This window comes from Lissotriton vulgaris, chromosome 3_1, assembly GCF_964263255.1.
Source record: "Lissotriton vulgaris chromosome 3_1, aLisVul1.2, whole genome shotgun sequence".
NCBI lineage: Eukaryota > Metazoa > Chordata > Amphibia > Caudata > Salamandridae > Lissotriton > Lissotriton vulgaris.
In genome coordinates, this window is record NC_141689.1 from 1,247,839,570 (window position 1) to 1,247,861,503 (window position 21,934).

The window sequence follows — 21,934 nt, forward strand, 5'->3', positions numbered from 1 at the left end:
CCTAAATCCGGAGTCCCTCCCAGACCCCCTCCTAGTGAAGTGGCTTATCAGCCTATTCAGGGCCCTCCTGTTAAGAACAATTTTAGAGGGGGCTATTTTGATCTTCCTCCAGAGGCCAATGATTATGCGGTTGTGTTGACGGGCGTCCCCCAGATTGGTAATGGTCAACACGAGAACCACTGGTCTCTGAAGAACAAGATAATGCATTGGCTCAATGTGAATAGACCAATTCCCAATGTCCGGAGAAGCAGAGTCCTGATGGTTCGTAGAACTCCCTGGGTGGGCCCCTCAAAGAAAACCAGTCCTGGGGACTGTATAGTGGTGACTTTTGAGGATCCACACACGGCTCAGCACATTTGTTCTTGGCCCAGCAGTGAAGGGTCTTTTGTCATACCCAGGCCGCTGTCCTTCTTTTATCCACCACGCCCAAGACATATCCAGGTGGATGACTGGTCATTGGTGCATCACCATTCATGGAAGAGTCATCCTAACAACCAAAAGGATTTCCTCTTACATTGGAACGGCCTTCCAACCTCAAATAGGTTTGGTGGCCTGGAGGAGGTAGATTGACTCCCTAGGCAACCTGTTCATCACCTAAAGGGAAAAGCACCTCCACCACAGGTCCTAGGGCTCATAGAATCTCCCCGCTTGTTAATTGAACCTTTAGTTCCTGACCCTCCAGTAGGTCTAGTAGGACCACCACATAGTTTGTTTATTGATGGGGGGTTGATTGCTCCAAGCATTTTAGATCTTCAAGTCGTGGAAGAACGGCTGAATTCACCCTGTATGATTCCCCTGTCACCCATTCAGACTGCTTCAATAGATAGTAAGCTGACCGGTGTAGTTATGGCTCCTAATTACCACCAGATTGACCCACCACCAATGCCATCTAGAGCGGCTGTGACCTCTCAGCCTTCACCTATCTATTTTCCTAAGCGGACTACCCCAGGTGAACCTTTGCTAAAGATTCTAAGCTGGAATGTGGCAGGGCTTGCCCGTAACTTTGAAAACCCTGAATGGAACGCTTTCTTAGAACCTTATAACATCTGCCTCCTACAGGAAACCTGGTGCCAAGAACCCAGGCACAGAGTAGGCTTTTCAACCTACTTTGTCCCAGCTTCCCAACAACTTGGATGCAAAGGTCGCCCGTCTGGCGGCCTTCTTATATGGGTCAGCATTGGACTAAGTTTAAGTGTAAGTCAAAGGACCACTCAATCTCCTGACCTCCAGAGGATAACTATTTACTGCCAAGGGGGAAGGAAGTTAGAAGTCTTCAATCTTTATTTGAGGGGCACCAGGGGCGGGGCATCTCATCTAACCTCAAAAGGTCTAAGCAGCGATCTAGCTGCTTGCAACATCGATTCTTATGTTCTTCTTGCAGGCGACTTCAACTGCTGTTTTGAGCCATTGGCTAGGGAAGACATTTTGGATACCTTTGAAGAGGATTCAAGGAGAGGTATCCCTATCCTGACCCTAGACCCGATTCCCAAATGGACGCAAAGTGCGATAGACATCAATGCTCTTTGCATGGAACACAATCTGAGACCAATAAGTGGTCGATCCAAATCGGATTCTATGGGTGCGCATACGTATAACAGGACGGGTCATACCTCCAGAATTGACTACATCATGTTGAATTATAATCTTTGGTCATTCCATCAAGACATGGAGGTCATAGTGTCTTGTGATAGTGACCACAATCCTCTTTCCTTAACCCTCACGCCTCCTTGGCAGGTCGGGATCCAAGACAAGACTCCCCACAAGTGGAAATCATCTCATGAACTTGTTCCCTCAAACTGTGGCAGGCGCCTTAAGTGGGCAAAAGCAGCAGCGGACGAGGCAAGGATGGCGCAAGCCGGGACCATCTTGTCCGTGGTGGAGCCACGGCTTGACGCCTTAAGTCCCTCCAGTAAAAAGGTCTTACCAATATTTACAGAGACTATAGTGGCACTGAGCGAATTGTTTATCATTCCCCAATCCAGTGCGAGGGTTGTACCGAAAGGTGTTTCTAAGGCCAGAGACAAGTGGTATTCCTCCAAATGTCGAGCTGCTAAGGGGGAACTTATTTGTGCAGTAAAAAACAAGGACCCAGTTAATATTAGAATCGCGAGGAAACTCTACAAACAAACTGTGGCTGAGGCAAAGGAGGCTCACGAATATAATTTTTGGTGGGAGCTAGTAGAGGCAAGTACTAGGAAAGAATCCAAGGGGTTTTGGGATTTGCTGAGAGCTAGGGACAAGCCTCTTGATCAACAGATAACTTGTAATATCCCTGGTGACGTCTGGTTTGCCCACTTCTCCAAGTTATATTCTGCTCCTCTGGGGGCACCTTATTTAAGTCTGGGTCCCTTGCCCAGTCCCACAGTTGACTTACCAATCATCGACGGCCCCTTCACCAGTCAGGAAGTAGAAAGGGCAATCAGGTGTATTGTATCCAATAAGGCTGCAGGCCCTGATGGGATTCCGGGTGACTTGCTGAAGAACTACCCATTATTGTGGAGCAGATTAATTGCTTCACTTTTAAATGAGGCCTTGCTGGGAGGTTCTCTCCCTGACTCATGGAGGGGCGCTGAAGTCGTCCCTATTTTTAAGAAAGGCTGTAGGGACGACCCAGCCAACTATCGCCCTATCAGTCTGCTGGACTCAACTCAAAAGGTTGCGGGCAAAGTGGTACTAGGTAGGATTTTGCAGTGGGCTGAAGAAAACTAGATCCTGTCAGATTTCCAAGCAGGTTTTAGAACAGGGACAGGCACCATCGAGCAGACATTTCGCCTTCTAATGATATACTGGAAAGTGGTGGTGCTGGGAAGGGGCAGTTTGTATCTAGTCTTTATAGACTTGCGAACAGCCTTCGACCTGGTCCCACGAGCCCTATTGTGGAATGTCCTCGATGGGTTAGGTTTACCCCCTTACTTGCTGGCCTTGCTTATAAAATTCCACGAAAGCAATTTTGCCCAGATTAGATGGGGTGTCCAGGGGGAAAAAACATCTCGTATCCCTGTAGATAGGGGCGTCCGCCAGGGGTGTGTGCTTGCCCCCACTCTGTTCTCTCTCTACGTTAACGGAGTGGTGGAGCATCTCCTTCAACGTCCATCAGATGCACCTTCCCTGGCTGGAAGGAAAGTTCCGACGCTCCTATTTGCGGACGACACCCTTCTAATCTCGAAATCACCAGCAGGCATCCAAAAGTTGCTTTCTAGTTTCAAGGCTTTTTGTGATACTAAGGGCCTGGCTATAAACCTAGGCAAGACCAAATTCCTTGTTCTTAACCCCCCTAAGAAATCTGTTGTCCCCCCTGCTCTAGACTCTGTTCCACTGGAAAGAGTCAGTAATCCATAACTCGGGCGACAGATCACTGTACTTCAAATTCAGGGTGGAGGTACTCCCCTTAGGGCTGCTAACTTCCACCTGGAAACCACCATTACAAACTGTACCATATTGTCCCTTCTGTGACTCAAGGGTTGAGTCCGTTGCCCATCTGCTGTTTGAGTGTAAAGCTTATGCGGTGCCTAGATCGAGATGGTTAAAGCCTTTACGTAGGAGCTTGGGAACGAGATCACATTTGGAAGCCTTTCGCATATTGCGCACAGATGCCCGACCCTTTTTTGCCTGCTGTATGGCTAAATTCCTAGGCTGGGCTTGGCGAATAAGAACTGCAAAGAAGTTGTTGATCCAGTAATGTGCTCTCTGCCTGTATTGTCTTTTATAATTTGCCCAATAATGCATTCTTTTAAATGTCACTGTTGATCTTGCAGGACATTTTATATTGTGTATTGTTACTTTGTTTTTTACTGATGTAATGTACTGCTTTTATGATATGTTTTATATCGAAATAAAGCTTTATACAATTAATAAAAGGTGTCTGCCTGTATTTGCCCAAAGTATTGGGACTTGCATCAGGGGATATATCCACATCCCCTGTACAGACAAGGACAGCCTGAGTGAGTGTGCCAACTAGGTAGTCATACCCCTCAGATCCCAAGGTTAACCCAACTAATCCCTTGGGAGGTGCACTACAACTACTGACTACTAGGGGGTGCAGGTGCCTTAGGGGCTGTAGTGGTAGGAGTTTGCCCTCCTTTCTTGGTGCACTCACTAAACCAGTGAGTTTTACTTTTACAGTATTTGCACCACCTTTTTGACTGGCCTTCTTGAGTCTTCTTCTTCTGCTGGGAAGCCTGACCCCCACCCTCTTTGGTTTGTTGGGGACCTGTCGAAGACTTCTGGTCATTTTGTTCACTCTTATTACTACCCTTTTGGACTGTTTTCTTCTGACCACCCTGGTTCTGAGTCTGGTTCTGCTTAACCCTTGTTCTAACCCATCTGTCTGCCTTCTTTTCCAATTCTTGGGGAGAGGTCAGATCCGAGTCAACAAGGTGCTGATGCAACAACTGGTTCTGACAATTATTTAAAATCTGTTCTCTCATGATCAGATTGTGCAACCCTGTGTAATCAGTAACCTTACTGCCCAGCAACCAGCCTTCCAAAGCCTTAGTGGCACAATCCACAAAGTCAGACCAATCCCGAGACTGAGTTTTCTGGGTGTCCCTGAACAGCAGCCTGTACTGCTCAGTTGTTAAGCCAAACCCATCAATCAGTGTATTTTTCAGGACTTGGTAATTGTTAGCATCCTCAGCTCTAGTAGTGAGGAGCTTATCTATACCTTTGCCTTCAAAGGAGAGCCACAAGATAGCTGCCCACTGACTCTAGGGGACACACTGTACAGTGCAGGCCCTCTCCAAAGCAGTCATCCATTTGTGGATGTCATCCCCTTGATTAAAGGGGGGCACTATCTTACTCAGGTGTCTAGTGTCTAAACGCCTGTCCTTTTCTCTAGGTAAAATGCTGCCACCAGTGGGGTCTGCCCCACTCAATTTCTGCTCTCTAGCAAAGGCAAGTCTCTCTTTGGCCAGGGCAAGTTCTTCCCATTCAATCCTCAGATTGACTTCCCTCATCTTGGCCTCATGCTCTCTCCTCTGAGGGGATGTCATCCCTCTGTGAGAAGAGGTCTGAGAGCCATTGGTTCGAATGGATCTGTTAGAGCCTCTGGATAGAGACCTAACTCGTCCATTCCCAATGTTAAGCCTGCCTGAGAGTGGGCCTGGGGATCCCCCAAATCCATTTTCATGCCTGCTTAAGTTGGTCCTGGTGAGTCTACTGACTTCTACCTGACCCTTGTCTGCCTCATCCCCTGACAACTCCTGATCCTCTTCCTCTCCTTCACTCACTGCTCCATTGAGGTTGAGGTCAGGGTCCCCAAGGGTTCCCTCTAAGGGGGGCATGCTCCAATCTGGATTTGGAGGGCCTGTGTTAGAAGCCCTCCTGGCATCATAAGTCTCTAAGAGACCAATCGGGAATGGGATGGTAGGGTTAGAACCCTGTTTTAGCTTCCTGGAGGTACACACTTGTCTCATCTCCTGGAAGCTAAGAGCTGCATATCTTGATATGACCTGTGGAGGGTCAACTGACACAAGGGGGGCGTCTGAGTTCCCTCCTTTGTCTGACATGCTTTTCTAGTGAGGTGTAAGTGGTGCACTTACCTACACTATTTGTTTGCCTACTGATCCCTTGCTAAGAGTTGTAGTCAGGGTGTGCTAGGCCCTGTTGAACTACAACAGCTGGTTCAGTAGAACTCAGAGTATTCTAAGCTAAGTTATATGTACCTTGGTACTTATGTGATCTTTCAAATGATATTCTTAGGATACGTGTGGTAAAACAACAGCAAGCTCAAATCCCAACCGCTGCTCACCAATGTGAGAAGTTGGCCTGATATGCAGTGCTCACTATTCTAGTGATCACTATGTATCATTCCAAACGACCCTTATTGATGATTGGTTGTAAGTCAACCTTATAGACCAGCTATCCTAGTAGCATGGACAAGAGCAGTCTTTAGGCTAAACTCTAGAGGGCGTGTTAAGCCAGCTGTTATACCATCACATATACCCCTTGAACACCAAGTGAAAGGACACCACACAAGTTGTTATGAAAATAAAAGGATATTTATTTATAACACAACAGCCCTGGACTCTTTATGAGGACAGGGTGCTAAGCACAATACAAAACTCTTAAAGAAATACTGAAAGTTGCACAATTTACACAAATGCCCGAGGGGCACGAAAAACCATATACTACAAAAGTGGAATGCGAAATACTAGCAGGTAAGTAACTATTCTCAGAGGCTTTAGAACCGCTAGGCCTACAATACCTAACCCTTAGATTAAAAGCAGGAGGCCTAGGAACTTCGTGTGCAGAGTGGAAACTCTTACGCGCAATGCGGGACAAAGTCTATGGAGGCTAGTAAATGCAAAGTTAGTGTTCTCGGGTGAACCCGACTAGGTAGGTCAAAAACGAAAGTGGATCTAGACACTTAGAGATTGGTCCTACGCTGGAGCACCGTGGTACTCGATTTACCTAGCCTAGGGGCTGCGGCTGCATAGGGTTCAAGTGACGTCGGGAATCCTCGTTGATGAGCCAGGAGCCTGAAGTGGAAGTTGCTGGCAGGCGACCAGCGAAGATGTTCCGGGATGATCCAAGGATGGATCAGTGAAGAAGGATACCTGTAAGCAGAGGGGACCGAGTTCTGAATCACTAGCCAGTGATTAGGTGGGCACCAGTATGGCACCGGACGAGGTCACTCAGCCAGGTGAAGAGGTGACACTGGATTCTGCTGCTGCACGGACCAGGGCGCTGATGTCGACCAGGCTGGAGGTCTGCGAGCTGTCCCACGTCGGATGTCGGCTGCTGGCGATGCTGGATCCGTTGAAGGAGGCAACAAGCCTTGGCTACGGCAAGCCCACGTGGCGACACAAAATGGCGTCTGGAGTGGACCAGGAGGGTCCGAGGAAGTTCCCCTTCAAGAGGAGACAAGGGCTAGTCTAGAGGAGCTAGACCAGCGGTGAAACAAACGTAGGACGTTGTCTGGAGGGTCACTAGCCAACGGGCAAGTGACCGGACAACGTGGCAAGCGGCACAGGAGCAAAAGGGCCCCACGCAGATCTGGTGGATGCTGGGGGGGCTGGACTTCGGTACTCGTGCTGCTTGGGGTTGGGGCTTCTCTTACCCCAGTGCACCCACTCGAGGGTCCCTCGGCGGTCGTGCTGGATCAGTGTTGTGCTGGTTCTGATGATAGCCGGTTCATCTGGTCTCGTCGCACCCACGGTTCTCAGCTGTGCTGTAGAGGCAGGTAGAGGTCAGAGATGGCAGGGAGTCCGGGTCTCGTCGTGCTGGTCGGTCTGGTTCCGGAGGAAGGACGTGCAGCAAACCGCAAGATACTTAGTTGGTGCCTGCTGATGCAGGGTGACTACTCCTTAGTCACAAGGGAGAAATCTTGAGAAGAAGTCGAGAGTTCCTTTTGTAGAAAGTAGTTTCAGGATTCAAAGATGATCTAATTTGGAAGGGTCCCCGCTCCTACCTTTATCCTAAGGAAAGGGGCTGGCACGCGGCTAGGTCCTGCCCATGGGTGGGACCAGGAAGGGGGTGGTTACACCCCTCTCCCCTGTCCGGACTTACCCCAGCTCAGGGGCTGGTGTGCCCCTGGAACTGGTTCAAGCCGGCAGATGCATAGTGAGCACCGGGGTGCCACTTGCAGTCACCTTCCTTCTTAGCCCTGCCTACCTGGGATACACAAAACCCTGTCTGGGATGGTGCTAGCATCGCCCCTGACAGGAAACCCTTTGTCCAAGCTCTCCTCGCTGGAAGGACTCCCAGCAGCAGGAGGTCAGACTTGTGTCTGTGGTGGCAGCATCCATTTTGTGATGCTGAGGCTCGAGTTAACTTTAACCGGGGTTCACAGTTACATACATGTCGTGTCCCTCTAGAAGGGTGGCATGCTAACCCCGTCGCCAGAATTGGCGAGGGGTTAGTATTTCAATTCGTATGACACCTTACTCGACATATTTTGATAAAGCGATACCAAAGATAGCAAATAACCGCGAGGATTATAATGCACTTAAGAGTATATGGTACGCGTTATCATAGAACAGCTATTAGGACTTGGTTCCGCAAGCTGCAGACGGGCTCAGCTCATGCCAGAGCACCATCTCACATAATTCCAAGCACTCTGCCTTCAGGATTGTTAAGGCCTGCCATAGGAGTGACTGATAGGAATACATGTGTCTATTTTAGGGTTAGATATAGGTATACTATATCTACAGCAAAGGGTGATTACACCACCTTGCCCCAGCTGTCGTGCAGCCAGTTGTGTTAGATTTAGATGGCCAGCCAGGGGTGGCATAATACATGCTGCAGCCCCTGGTAGGCCCTGGGTACACCTATGCCCTGGGTACAGGGACTTATAAGGTGGCCCAGTACCAATTGGTAACTACACCTAAGGTACACATGTCAATTTAGAGAGAGAACAGCTAGGCTGTGGGTCTGATTAGCAGGCCCACAGCCAGGGAAAGTCGTAAACCAGTGAAGCAAAAAGCAAAAATCTGGGGTGATCATAGGATTGCAGACCCTACTCTCCTACACCTTTTACAAGGGTAAATTTGTATGTTTTAAAGCTGCAAACTGTTTGTGAATACCATCAAACGTATGGATTTATTGGTGTAGCCAGACTCTTATTGCTTTTGCCTCAGTGACCTGCCTCTGACATACAGGTACGGACGGCCCTGAACACTATGCAGTGCCAGGATATCTTATGCGTTTATTGTGATCGGAAATGGTCATTTATTTTATTTTTTTAAATATCTTTATTGCGGCGAAGATAGTAAAAAGGCACAAAGCATACAGTCATCAACCCAGTTGATATGTAAACAGCAGGAATAGATAGTCCCAAAGTCAATACACAGCCAAATACGGCCCACATCCCGGAGGCAGGGCGGCGCAGGAGTGAACATACATATGAGTAGGGAAAAATTGCATTTGTGTTCCAAGTATCAGTAAAACAGTATCAATGTCTACGCCAGTTTTCTTTATGTTGCATTTCTACACTATATAACGGTTTAACAGTAACCAAGTACCCCATGAATGGCATTTCTAGTGCTGATCCGAATATAGGAGGAGTTGAATGCAAGGGCCAGCTAGGTCGCGGTCATCACAATGTAGGGTGGCCTAATGGGAATCACAGCTAAATACAGACATATCTATCAAGGAATATCGGCGTGACCGCAGGGGACCTCTACACTGCCTCCCGACATCCCGCCTCAGACTCCCACCTCCCATCGCCAGACTCCGAGGACGCAGAGGAAAACAACTCAGCGCTGGTGGCGTCCGAATCATCATCCTCCTCCATCCCCTCCATACACATAGTTCTCCAGGCGAGTAAGTCATCCTGGAGTTTCCCGTCCCTGCGAGTGCGCTGCATGTGTGTCTCCTCTGCTAAGGCCCATTCCTTGGCGTCCCGTAACCAATGAGAAATTTCAGGTGCCCTCTGGCCCATCCAGGTAATGGCCACCCGTCTCCTTGCCAGAACCAATAGTAGTTGCAGCAATTTATAAGACAGACCTTTCTTTTTTGGCTTAGGCACTAACACTAGCAGACAGTGAAGTGGGTCCAGCTGTAACCTAAGATGCGTGGCACGGGCAATGTATACCACCACCCTACGCCAAAAATCGTGGACCAAGGGACATTCCCAGGCTAGGTGTAGGAACCCCGCCCTCTCCATCCCACATCTAGGGCAATTATGACGTCTATCTGACGATATACGATGGAGGGAGACGGGTGTCATGTAAGTGCGGTGGACAAAATGAAAGTGTATACGTTTGAAACGCCCATTGCAGGATACTTTGCGCGTCAACAGTCCAATCCGCTTTCTCTGGGCAGGATCTAACTCTATCCCCAGGTCTACCTCCCAAGCCGCCCAGGCCGGCGCCAACGGGGGAATCGAGTCTCTGCGCATGGCAGAGTAAAGGAGGGAGATCAGGCGCCTACCTCTCCCACAGGATAAAATGATGTCCAAGGTATTAGTGAGCTGGGGTGCCTCTGGGAATTGGGGCCATGTTGTCCTGGCCACATCCCTGAGACTTCTGTAGTGTAGGTATTGGCCCTCACCGAGGTCAAAAGAGTCCACGGCTCTCTCAAAGGACACAAAAGAGTCGTCCGGGTAGAGATCCGCGAGGGTCTCGCAACCGCCCAAGCGCCACTCTCGAAAGGACATATTGGCCTCCAGTTTGAGTATCGGGCCAATATCCAAATTGGGAGCTCCCTGTGGAACGGAGCGCGTCGCAGAACCTTCTCGACGAACCGCTGCCAAATGTTAGCCGTATAACTCACCACATAGGGCAGAGTGTCATCAGCGCCTCGACCTTGCATTAAGGCCTCCTGCAGGCCCTTATCCTTAGCCGCGCCAGCCAATAATGCCAGCTCCCAGTTCTCGTCTTCAGCAAACCACCTGGTGGCCGGGAGAAGCTGTGCCGCATAGTAATACAGGTCAAACCTCGGGGCCGCCTTCATCCCAACACCTCGTTACCGTATGTAACGCGACCCTACTGGGCCCACCCGCCCAAAGTTGGGAGGTGAGGAGTGAGTTCAGCGTGCGGAACACTCGGGGTGGCAATGGGCATAGAGTGTTTTGCAGCACATACAGGGCTCTAGGGAGCATCACCATTTTGGCAACTGCCAGTCGCCCCATGAGAGAGAGAGGGAGTGTGTTCCAAAAGGCAATAGATTTACTGAGGGCCGCGAGAATTTTGTCGATATTGTTAGCCAGGAGAGTCTCGTCAGAGGCGGCCACCTGAATACCCAAGTACCGGAATGCCAGCCGTTCACATAGGAGGCCCAAATAGTGGGGAATCCGCACCCGGGTCAGGGACAGCATCAGTCAGTGGGAACACCAGAGACTTGTTGACATTCATACGCAGTCCAGAGGCTGCGCCAAAGCGGTCCAAGAGCCGCAGCAAAGCGGGGAGAGCCTCCACCGGGGAAGTCAGATAGAAGAGCGCGTCATCAGCGTAGAGGGAGATGACATTGGTAGTGTCCCCCACCACTATGCCCCAGTCGTGCAACTCCATGCGGGCAGAAACGGCCAGGCGTTCAATTGCGATAGCAAATAAGAGGGGGGAGAGAGGGCAGCCCTGTCGGGTGCCCCTCCCCAATGACCATTCGTCGGAGCGGGCCGATCCCAGGCGCACCCTGGCTCGGGGCGCCCCGTAGAGCACCCGGATCCAGTCGCGAAATCCGGGTCCGAACCCCATTTTCAGGAGCACGTGCATTAGATATCCCCAGTGCACCGTATCAAAGGCTTTAGCTAAGTCAACGGAGACCAATACGTGAGGGTCCTCTCGACCCCGGACCTCATGTAATATGTGATTTAGGCGACGCAAATTCATCGCCGTATTACGACCCGGGATAAATCCGCACTGGTCGGGATGGACGAGCTGGGTCATGTGCGGGGCAAGGCGATTGGCTAGCAGTTTAGTAAGGATTTTTGCATCTGAGTTTATCAATGTGATAGGTCGATAAGCTGCAGGGTCTGTTTTGTCACCACCCGGCTTCAAAATCATACACACCTCACCCTGATTCATAGTGGGTGGAAGGGTGCCAGTACGCAAAGCCTCATTATAGACTTATAAGAGGGGGGGGCCAGGACATGTCCGAAAGCATGATAAAACTCAGCCGGGAATCCATCCCCATCAGGGGTCTTGGCCCGGGGGAGGGCGGCTATCGCCGCAGTAATCTCACCCAGCGTCAGCTTGACATCAAGTTCCTTCGCCGCAGCTTCCGGCAGGGTCTGTAGGGAGAGGTCTTCAAGATACAAGTGATAGACATCTTCCGATATGGACGGGTCAGCCTCATATACGGTTCGTAGATGGCTCCGAAGGACTGCGAGAACATCAGCCTCCGAGTGGACCATATCGCCACTGGGGTTCCGTAGGGCTACTATTCGTTCGGGCGTGAACTCTCGACTAAGTATCCAGGCCAACAAGCGGCCAGACGTATCTCCTTCACGATGGAGACGCTGCCTGTATTGGCCCAGTGTAAATTTATCAAGCCGTGTGAGTATGTCGTGGATCGATACCAGGGCAAGACCCTCCGCCTGTTGATCCGATGCGCCCGGATCGGACTGGGATTGGGCGCGCAGGAGCGCAGCTTCCGCAGTCTGCAAGTCAGAGAGCAATTGTTTCCTGACCCCGTACGAGAGGCCCATACACGCTCCACGTACGACTGCCTTCAGTGCCTCCCACTTGGTGGAGTAGGACAGGTCATTCCCCACCCAGTTGAGTTCCAGGTAGTCGGAAAGCGACGAAGCCACATGGTCCCTGGCCACCTGATCCTGAAGCAGGTCAGTCGGCAGTCTCCACGTGCGCGGACGCTCTATGCGATCAGGCCACTGTGCCACGCATGTGACTGGAGCATGGTCCGACAAGTATCGGGCCTGGTGCGTAACAGTCAATGTAAGAGAGGAGGGAAGGTTGGCCGCGAGAACCCGATCTAGCCTACTATGTGTACCATGCGTCGGGGTGTAACATGTGTAAAGCTTCTGTGCGGGGTGGCAGGTACGCCACACATCCACCGCCCCGAGATTATGCATCACTTCCTGTAAGCGCGTCGTCATACGAGGCTTAGTGCCTGCTCTGGGTGGGTGGCGGTCCAGCTCATGATGCAGTACGCAATTGAAATCCCCGAACCAGAGGAGGGGCGCATCCAGGCTCGGAGCCACAAGATCCTGTATCTGGGAGAAGAAGGCCGGGTCATCAATGTTCGGGGCATACGTGTTAAGAAGCAGGAGGTCTTTGTCATCCAATCTGAGTCTCGCTAATATGTACCTGCCTTCCACATCTGCGTCTATATATTGAACAGCACAGGGAACCCCTGGGGCCACCCAAACGAGAACCCCCCTAGCATATGTAGAATAGGACGAATTGAAAATCTGGCCTCTCCACTTCTTGGCCAGCCGTTGTACGCTGTCCTCGTCTAAGTGGGTCTCCTGTAAACAAGCAATTGAAACCCCATGGCTCTTAAGGAAGGTGAGAACCCTGTGTCTCTTGGTGCACGTGCCCAAGCCACGCACATTCCACGTTAAAAATTTAAATCCCATGGCCAATAATTACGCCCAAACAGGCTACAGTGTAGGTGCAACCTGAACCGCCTCCATTTGGCCCCAGCCACATAGAAATCTAGGGATGCAGCTCTTAGGACAAGCTCCCCACAAATCGGAACCAATATGCACATAATGCCAGTGTCATCTTTGTCACAAACCCAATCCCACCCCCCAACAACCCCAAAACACGAAACTTTTGCAAGAACACCCTCATCCCCCCCACCCACGAGCAATAGGATAGCAACAACCAAAACCGCCACCCCGCCCTTCCCCCGCCAGTGCCAGGACGTGCACAGCTACCCCATAAAACACACTCCACACACACTCACACACAGCAAAACAACCCCACCCACCCACCCACCCTCCCAGCTCCCCGAAAGACCCAATGATCCTGAGATAATAACCCGGCACGTCTCCCAAGCTGAGCCAGCAATGTGGGAATGACATCCGCCACCCTCACCTCCTTCCCCCCGTAGCTCATATGACCCAAATGTCAATCACAAGGTACCATCCAGTGTTCGAGAAGGCCCCAGCGACAATGATGAAATGCGATAGATCAGAGAATTGCAGGCCCATGGAGGACTGCACAACCAAGGGCGGGTTTACAGAGGGGTCATTGAAGTTAGAGCAAAGATCATCCCAACTCCGGGGCCGGTAGGGCAGTCTCCGGGACCACCGGAGCTGTAGAATCCGTGTTTAGCGGCGTTTTCCGCAGAGTGTCCGGTACCAAGATATCATTAGGAGCAGCCGCCCCAGTTGAACTCGAGCCAGTTCTCGCGGCGAGTCGTCCATAAGGATGGCCCCATCTGGTCCCACCGTGGGTCGAGCCTCAGGAGAACCACGGGACCCAGAACGGCGATTTCTCCTGCCACGACGCCTCCTCTGTGGCCTGGTCCCCCAAGTGTCACGCGAGCCCCCTCTCTCACCCGGGGGCAAGTCGTCCCTTCTGATCTCAAGCCACTCCCACACCTCTGCTGGTGTCTCAAAGAAATGTTGCCCGGCCCTGGGAGAGTACCTTGAGCTTGGCGGGATATAGGAGCATGTACTGAAGCTTCATGTCCAGAGTTTTTGTTTAACCCCCAAGTAGGATTTCCTTTGTTCCTGTACCTGTTGGGTATAGTCAGGGTAGATTGATACGCGACTGTTTTCAATCATGTGGGGCCCTGACTCCCTCGCCGCTCTGAGGATACAGTCTCGGTCTTTGTAGGTCAGGATTTTCGCGATGAGGGCTCTAGGAGCCTCCCCCGGTCGCGGAGGGGGCACCAGGGCTCTGTGTGCCCGTTCCACTATGAAGACGCTGGACAATCTATTCGGACATAGGTGCTCACGGATCCAAGTCTCTAGGAAGCGCTCAGGGTTCCCCGCCTCCAGTCATTCCGGTACTCCCAGCACCCTTATGTTGCTCCGACGCGCCCTCCCTTCTGCATCCTCGGCTCGCCTCTCCAATGCACGGGTAGTAGAGGTAAGTTGGGCAAGCGACTTTTGCAGGGAAGCGACCTCCCCCTGTAGTTGAGTGATATTGCCCTCCGCATCTGAAACCTTGTCCGCTACTTTGCGAAAGTCTGTCCGCAAAAGGTTTACATCTATGGAGACCGTCTCTATCTGGCGTTCCAGGGCAGTGTGTGAACCCTGAATTGCCTTGAGGAGTTCCGCTCTGGACGGTTCCGATGGGTCCTCACCTCTGTCTTCAGGGCCCGTCTGCCGCGTGATTCTTTGTGGCTGCAGGCGAGGGGTAGTGTACTGCACAATCGTGTTAGGCTGGAAGGCCTTCGAACCACGACCCGTACGGGCCGCCATAACGATTGGCACAAGTCCGTGTGTCACAAGGTGCGCACCTCAAGCCCGGCCGGCCAGGGAGGGCCCCCGGAGCCAATCCAATTCAGATATAGTAGGTTCACACCGCGGCGCACAGATGATGTAGCGCAGGTAGTGCCCAGGCAGTCCAATCAGGCCAAGAAGTAAGGCAGCGCAGGAGCAGCACGCGTCCGACACCCTCCAGTGGGGACTAGGATTCGGGGCCTCAGCGTGACAATAATGGGCAGCACAAGCGGGATCGCGGGCACCCCCACCTCCTCGCGATCCTCACTTCTTTCAGGTCAGCAGCAGAGGATCTCCCAGGCCCCACAGTTCTGGGCAGAGAGGGACACAGATGCACTCCGCTACCAGTGGCCTCGGACTCCCTAGAGGCCGCCCGGTACAGTCCTCAAGATGGCGGGCGCGTGGGGGAGGGGCGCAATTCGACCGGGGCCCCAGCGGCACTGTTCCTCAATCTCCCCCGATGCAGTAAGGTGGCGAAGGGCAAAACCAGGGTACAGGTCGGAGTTCGGTGGGAGGAGGGAAACAAGTAGTAAGGCTCCGCAAGTGTCAGCGGAGGGGCCGGGTCCAGTCAGGCTCGCAGCAGTCCAGGACCCCCGCACTCACCCCACGCCTTAATCGGGAGCCAGGGTAGGCGGTACTCACGTCCCCCTCCGCCGGGTGTAGTCGCTCCGATGGCCGGGCACGCAGTCCCCAGCAGCAGCAAGGGGGGGCCCAGAGCTCCGTCGCAGGATCGGTGCACAAAATGGACGGCGCCTCCGTCTGGTCTCCCTCCTGGCCTCTCAGCAGTAAGGTCTCTGCGCCGCCGTCTTCCGACCCTCCACCAACATTCCGGGAGGCTCGGTTAAATCACTGGCGCTCACCAGGGGGCTCGCTCAGGTCGGGGAGCCCCGGGTGGTACGCCCGCAGTCCCGCCCCACCGTGTAGGCCCAGTCCGCGGCGTCGCGTGATTCAACGCGCCGTCGCCACCTCCAGGAGCATTCGCGTCACTGCCTACAGAGGACTGCAGGTCGCGGGTCCGTTCTTTCGGGCTCAGGGGTCTCGGCGGGGTCACCGCTACTTCCGACACGCTTTCCAACTATCGGGAGAGCCCGGGCAGGAGTATTTTAAGGATTTTACTGGTCTTCGGGACGGAGCTGGTGGAGCTCACGTCCTGTCGGCCATGCTGCTTGGCCACGCCCCCCATCGGAAATGGTCATTAACTATTATTCTGTGTAACAGGATCAGAGACTATCTACCTGCAGATTGGTTTTTTTGGGTTCATGTGTTCCAACCTTTTTGAATTAGACTGAAAGCAGTCTGTTATAAGGAAAATTGTTCCTCTATATCTAATATTGAAGTCTTATTTGTGCATTGCATTTTGGAGGATTGGCAGTATTGAAAATACATAACATCAAGAAAACAATATATATATTGAAGTATTTGAACAGAAAGTGTAGCCAGGATACTATGAAGGAAGAGTGCACATCACAATAAAATACAAATATTTTCAACAGTAATGATTATTATTATTACGTGTTCATTTAAATTTGCTTTGTAAATCAAACTCATGTTTGCCTTACTAACAAAAATGTCCTTTTACCTGTACCATTAGGACCTCACTAACGATATACATGTAATTCCCAAATGTACCCATTAGCCAGTTAATGTATGTGAGGGATCACAGCCACAGCGTCACAAGACCACATTTGCTTGTTCGGGCAAGAGTAGGGCTGTGCCGAGGTGAGCTCGCATGATGGTGCGGACAGCTGCAGGTGTGTGTCTGCCACCAGTTTCCGGGGCAACCAACTATCACATATTGGAAGAGAAGGTGAGGGAACACAAGGTCAGTTAGTACCCCCCAAAAACCTCAAGAGGTAGGAGAGACCGTGAGATAGAGGAGGAAAATACACTTTAAAGAGTGGCAGAGTCTCTGCATGACAGACAGTCACGTCAGCCAGTGGGAGACAAGTTGAACCGAGGGTGGGAAACCACAGCAACAACCGTTTCTTTACTTTTCAGTCGGGCAGGGGTACAGTGTTCACATGCAAGGCTGCGTATAAAACGGTCCATGATTGTTAAGAGCAGGAGAAGAAACAGTGCAAGTAGAGGAAAGAGAGAGCTGATATATTCACCATCTTTTCCTGAGGGTGCGCAGGCACCAGTGTCAGAACAATGCAAGGGTATTTGCTGCCAGTGCAGGCATGTTGCAAAGAGCATGCGTATGGAAATTAAACACTATGGCGTGTGCTATGAAACACCAGCATTGTTTTGTATTGACATAACGGAATCCAGGAGCTCAAAGCTATCCTAAAACTTCCGGACTACAAGCAAGTGGCAACAACAAGGTGATTTAAATATTAAGTGTAGCCAGACCTCCGAGTCATGGATTGTTCTCTTTTATTTTATTTGATTGTTTTCAGATAAATTCGAAGATAAAAAAAATATTATTTTTCTTCACTTGTGACATACATGAGTATGTGGCCATTTAACTCAAAAACTGGCAGACACAAATATGAGAATTTTTCCTTAATATTACCCCTTTCTGTTAATCACCCAATAAACGTAGTGTGATGTCATGCCCCCATTTCTATTAAAAGCCGTTAAACTGAACATGTTTCAATATCACTTATTGTTATAAACAGATGTTGTATGTCCATAACAGGCCAGGTAGTCATACCATCTGTTCCATTCTGCATAAAAGAAGAAGAAAAAGAAGAAACCTATGCTATGGATCATCATCACAGTGAGAGGACAGAATCTGCTAGGAAGCTAACAAGTACGTAAAAAGGGTTTATCCTTCTTAGATTCAAAGGGATATAATATCTAACTTGCTATAACTCCACCCAACTGGGTATGCCTGAGTTCTGTATAACGTGTAATGCACCTGTACTCTAAAGATATGTTTAACCACTGCTATCAAGTCATGAGTCTTTAGAACATCTGTGATTACATATCAATGGATCTTATGATTGTGAGATGATGTGTTGCTAATCACTGTTGGTCACCACTTCTTTATGTAACCTTGGCGCTGGAAGGAACAGGTGCCTATGGAAGAGTGTAGGTGGTGAATATGAAATAGAGAAATTGCTTCATAAAAATGTTTCAAGTGTTGCATAGCACTGGGCATTTACAGCTCAGTAGGCCTCAACATAGACTTTTCAGCGGGGCTTCAAATGCAAAAACTGAAGAACACAGTCGGGTTTGGGGCCTTGTACTACCACAAGAGACCATCCCTTTAGCTGGATGAATCTGATCAGAGTTCAAGGGAAATGCACCGACCACCCTCCATCCTTATATGTTTGTGGTGATTTGCGTTGGGCTAACCACCGCAGAGACTGTTGCAGAGTTATGATGTTTGTTCATCTTAAGGGCTGGACATGCACTTCTCACTAATTACAATACATATTTTGCATTGTGAGGGAATACAGTACTGTTTTTGCATTGAGATAATTTACATACAGTTGTAAAAGTTGTATCTGCCCTGCCAAATGTACACCCTTTTCCATGCATCTTTTTAGGGCTCTTTTCCGTACCCACATTTCTTTTCTTAACCATTTATCTACCCTACTTCTGTCTAGCTTGTCTCTTTGCCTCTTTTCAGCTTTAATGTTAACACATTCCCTAATTGAGATTCGCTGTGTGGTCCAAAATGATTTTTATTTACCTTTTTATTAGGGTTTTTTCCTAATATTTTGCACCAAAGAGTGTCCTATTATTTTCTTTTTCTGCTTAATGGATTTTTGATTATTTGGTGGCTTAGATATGGTCTTCTATTTTCTTTACTTTTCTATCAATTTACATATTGCAGTACAATATAGTGTAGAGTCCTGCATGGAAGATACAGAAATAAATTTGTATTCTCTATAATATGGTTAACTTTATTTAGAGCATTTGTAATGGACTAATATATGCCCACAATGACTCATGTGGCCATGGTTCTGACAGGTTACATGGACATCCCATTAATGAACGGATCTTGGTCAAAAGTCTATGCATTCCTTAAGGGCCCTTGCACAGCGTGGCCCTCAGTATTTACAAACTAAACTTGTTCGCAGTTGTTCATCTCTGAGCCTCCACTAGCCAAAATACCCAGCTTCAGAAAGTGCAGGTCCGGTGGCTGCTCATTACGTGTCCTTACAATAAAGCTATGGAACTCGCTTTTCACAAGTTGAAGAGCTGAAATAATTAATCATCTTGCATTTATAAAGGGACTTAAGACCTAGCTCCTTCTTAAATGCAGTGTTTTAGCTTAATCCAGCGCGTCCCCATGCTTCTTCTACTTTAACTAAGTCTAGTACCTGGCTAAGCAGTTCTAGGACATATTCGGGTAGCAATGTGCCATGAAAGACTCATTAACAGTGTACAGACTAGAACTTGTGAAGTTGCTAATGGGAAATATCACTGCTATCTAGATTAGTCCTACGTACACAATCCAACAGGAGAATATTTAACAGGTTCTGATACACCTGATCTGGAAAAACAGGTCACTTTTAAAATAAATAACATTTAGAGTGTTTTCAAACTACTCCACTCGCACCCTGTTTAAAGACACTTCCATTGAAATAGACTCAGTCCAGACATCATTGACTTGTACGCAGCCGAGAGATGACCAGTGCCATGTGGCAACATTAAGATGAATCGTTGGATGCTCGATGTGCATCTGGAGGGTATCGAGGAGTTCCAGAAGCAGATTAAATAGCTTCCATTACCTCAATACAATCTTCCAGTGCTGTGAACCGCAAAGCTGTGTGAACTATCGAGAGAAAGACAACAAAACAGGTAGATTACAAATTATGCCACAAAACAAAAGGAATCATAGCAGTATAATTAAGATATCCGTAGAGGGCGAATCAAGAAGGAGGGCAATTGCTCTTTGTTTTGGTTTAAAATAGTGTTTTCCTTCACGCACTTGAGGAACAGTTTTAATTTTGAAAATGCTGAAACAAAATATATAGTCCATCATGCCTGATACAGGCGAAATAGGGAATAAATGAAAGGAAACCCCAAAATGCAATTACAGAGAGAAGACTAAATGTCTATAAATCTAAGGTGAATGAGTACTGAAGTCCATTCAATATACAAGATGCTACTTAAAATGTAGATAACAGAAATGAGACAAGAAACCTATTTGGTCTCACAATTCTTAGGAGCATTTAGTAACACACATAATTTGAATGTGAAGCAATGGGCAGAAGCTTAAATGTCCTTCCCAGAATAGATCAAACGCAACAATTCATTCAGCAGACACAATCCATAAAGAAGCAACTAAGAAAATCAGAAAGTGTCTCCCCTAGGCATCCTCCTGCACAATAGTAGTGTCTGGGTCTAAACACATTCATTACATTCACCCTTGTAGCATTTACACCCTTTGGAAAAGTGTGCATTTCAAACTGTGAAGCAAGTGTGGGGTTCCTCTAAACCCACATTAAATTTGAGTGTGATTCCTCCCTGTTCCCACCCTGGAAGTGCGTATAATCCTGGCCTTGACATAATTAAATATTCAGGGTGGAAAACTTCCTGCGAGTACCATCAGCCATTGAGGTTTTTACATACGTTTGCAGGTAGGCCTTTACTGGATTCCTCACAAACCTGTCCTTCACTTTAAATGTGCAAATAAAGAAACTCCACAATCTGGTGGAACTTCCAGGATTTATAATCCTATTTGCGAGGGTAAAATTACACCAGTGTTGCTTTTGTAAATTAGGATTGGAATTTTATCATCTAAATGCATTTATTTATGCATCCAAAAGGTTTAGAGAATTTAACCTGTGAAAGTATAATAAGTTACAGTCTCAAAATGTTGCAGAAAAAAGCATGCATATTTTGCAAGTGCACAAAGCAATTGTAAACATTTACATATGTAGCAACATACAAATAGAGCGCTACCACAAAAGCCAATAATATCCTCCAGTATTTAAAAGGAATTGCCCAGTGCAAATAGAGGTTACTGAAAATAAGGAGAAACCTAACCTACAGCCAAGTTCAAAAGCCCGAACAATTAAAAGGCATATTCAATTCATCAGTTAAACATTTTGGTCCAGGTTCCTTACAGGCATGAGGCCATGCCATAGCCACTCCAAATATACTGGCCTATAAATGGAAATCTATGGATATACCGACAATACAGGACTTGGTCTGTAAGCTGTAGGAACAGTTGGCGGTGGAAAACTAAGTTTCGACTTAAATGATGAGGGGTTTTAAATTTGAAGCCACTTTTAGACCATTGGAAGTCTACCTGTCTGTGGGAGGATTTCTTTTCACATGCCCAGATCATTGCAATCATTAAAGCTGACTCATTGCGGAAATCTAAGTCAGCTCAAAATTGCAATTGTCCTAATAATAATGTCTGATACGTAAGCGAAAGATCTGTTCATTTCTTTGTATATTTGGATAACTCTCGTGCTCATTCGTGTGGACGGGGGGGTGGTATTTTGGTATGTGGAAGGGAGACCTGTTAAGGTTAAATAGTTGTTGTAAGATGCTTACAACAACAACCCAATTAAATATAGTTGGAAAAAATGCTAGTCAAAACAGTTGTCAATGAGAAATTCCAAACTGAAGAGTACAAAGAAATGCACAGGTCTGCATTCTATTAAACCATAACTTCTAGGCATCATTAATGCCATATTGATTGTAAGCTTAAGATATATTTATGACCGCATAATTGTTCCGAGTTGTCTTCACACAGTAACTAGCACCACTGTATCGTCAGTGGATCTATTATGCACTGTAAACCATTTGCAGTGAAAAAGGTAACAGTTGTTGTTTGACCCAATTTTTTCACCATGATGAATAACAATATATTTTATAGGACTTATCTCTATGTTGTGGCCCCCAACGATTGAGAGAGAGACTTGGAAGCACATGATTTTCATATCAGTCCTTGGTGAAGCTGAGAGTTTATGTCCTTAAACGTAACCAAATAAAGTTATATCCAAAAAACAAACACAAAATCAACCAGAAAGCATAATCAATACAATATTTTGTCTGTCGGATGGGTAGGATCTTATCTTTCTTTTATAAATGCCATCTCACCCAGCACTGTCTCTGCTAGTAACCAGTGTCCTTTTGCTGGTTGAATTATAATTTCTCACAGTGGAAAAAAGTTTGGAGTTTAAAACCATATTGCCTTGTTGAATTCAAGTTCCAAGGTGA

At 48.5% G+C, this 21,934-nt stretch overlaps 1 protein-coding gene across 3 annotated transcripts in view; it reads left to right on the top strand.

Annotated features, from left to right (window-relative positions):
- LOC147727741 (uncharacterized) overlaps positions 1-21,934 on the top strand; it is a 173,484-nt gene that overhangs the window by 107,675 nt on the left and 43,875 nt on the right. For all 3 annotated transcript variants that reach the window (XM_086961745.1, XM_086961746.1, XM_086961747.1), the window contains exon 6: positions 17,442-17,555. In XM_086961745.1, the coding sequence (XP_086817871.1) occupies positions 17,442-17,555 (114 nt within the window). The remainder of the gene's footprint in view (positions 1-17,441; positions 17,556-21,934) is intronic.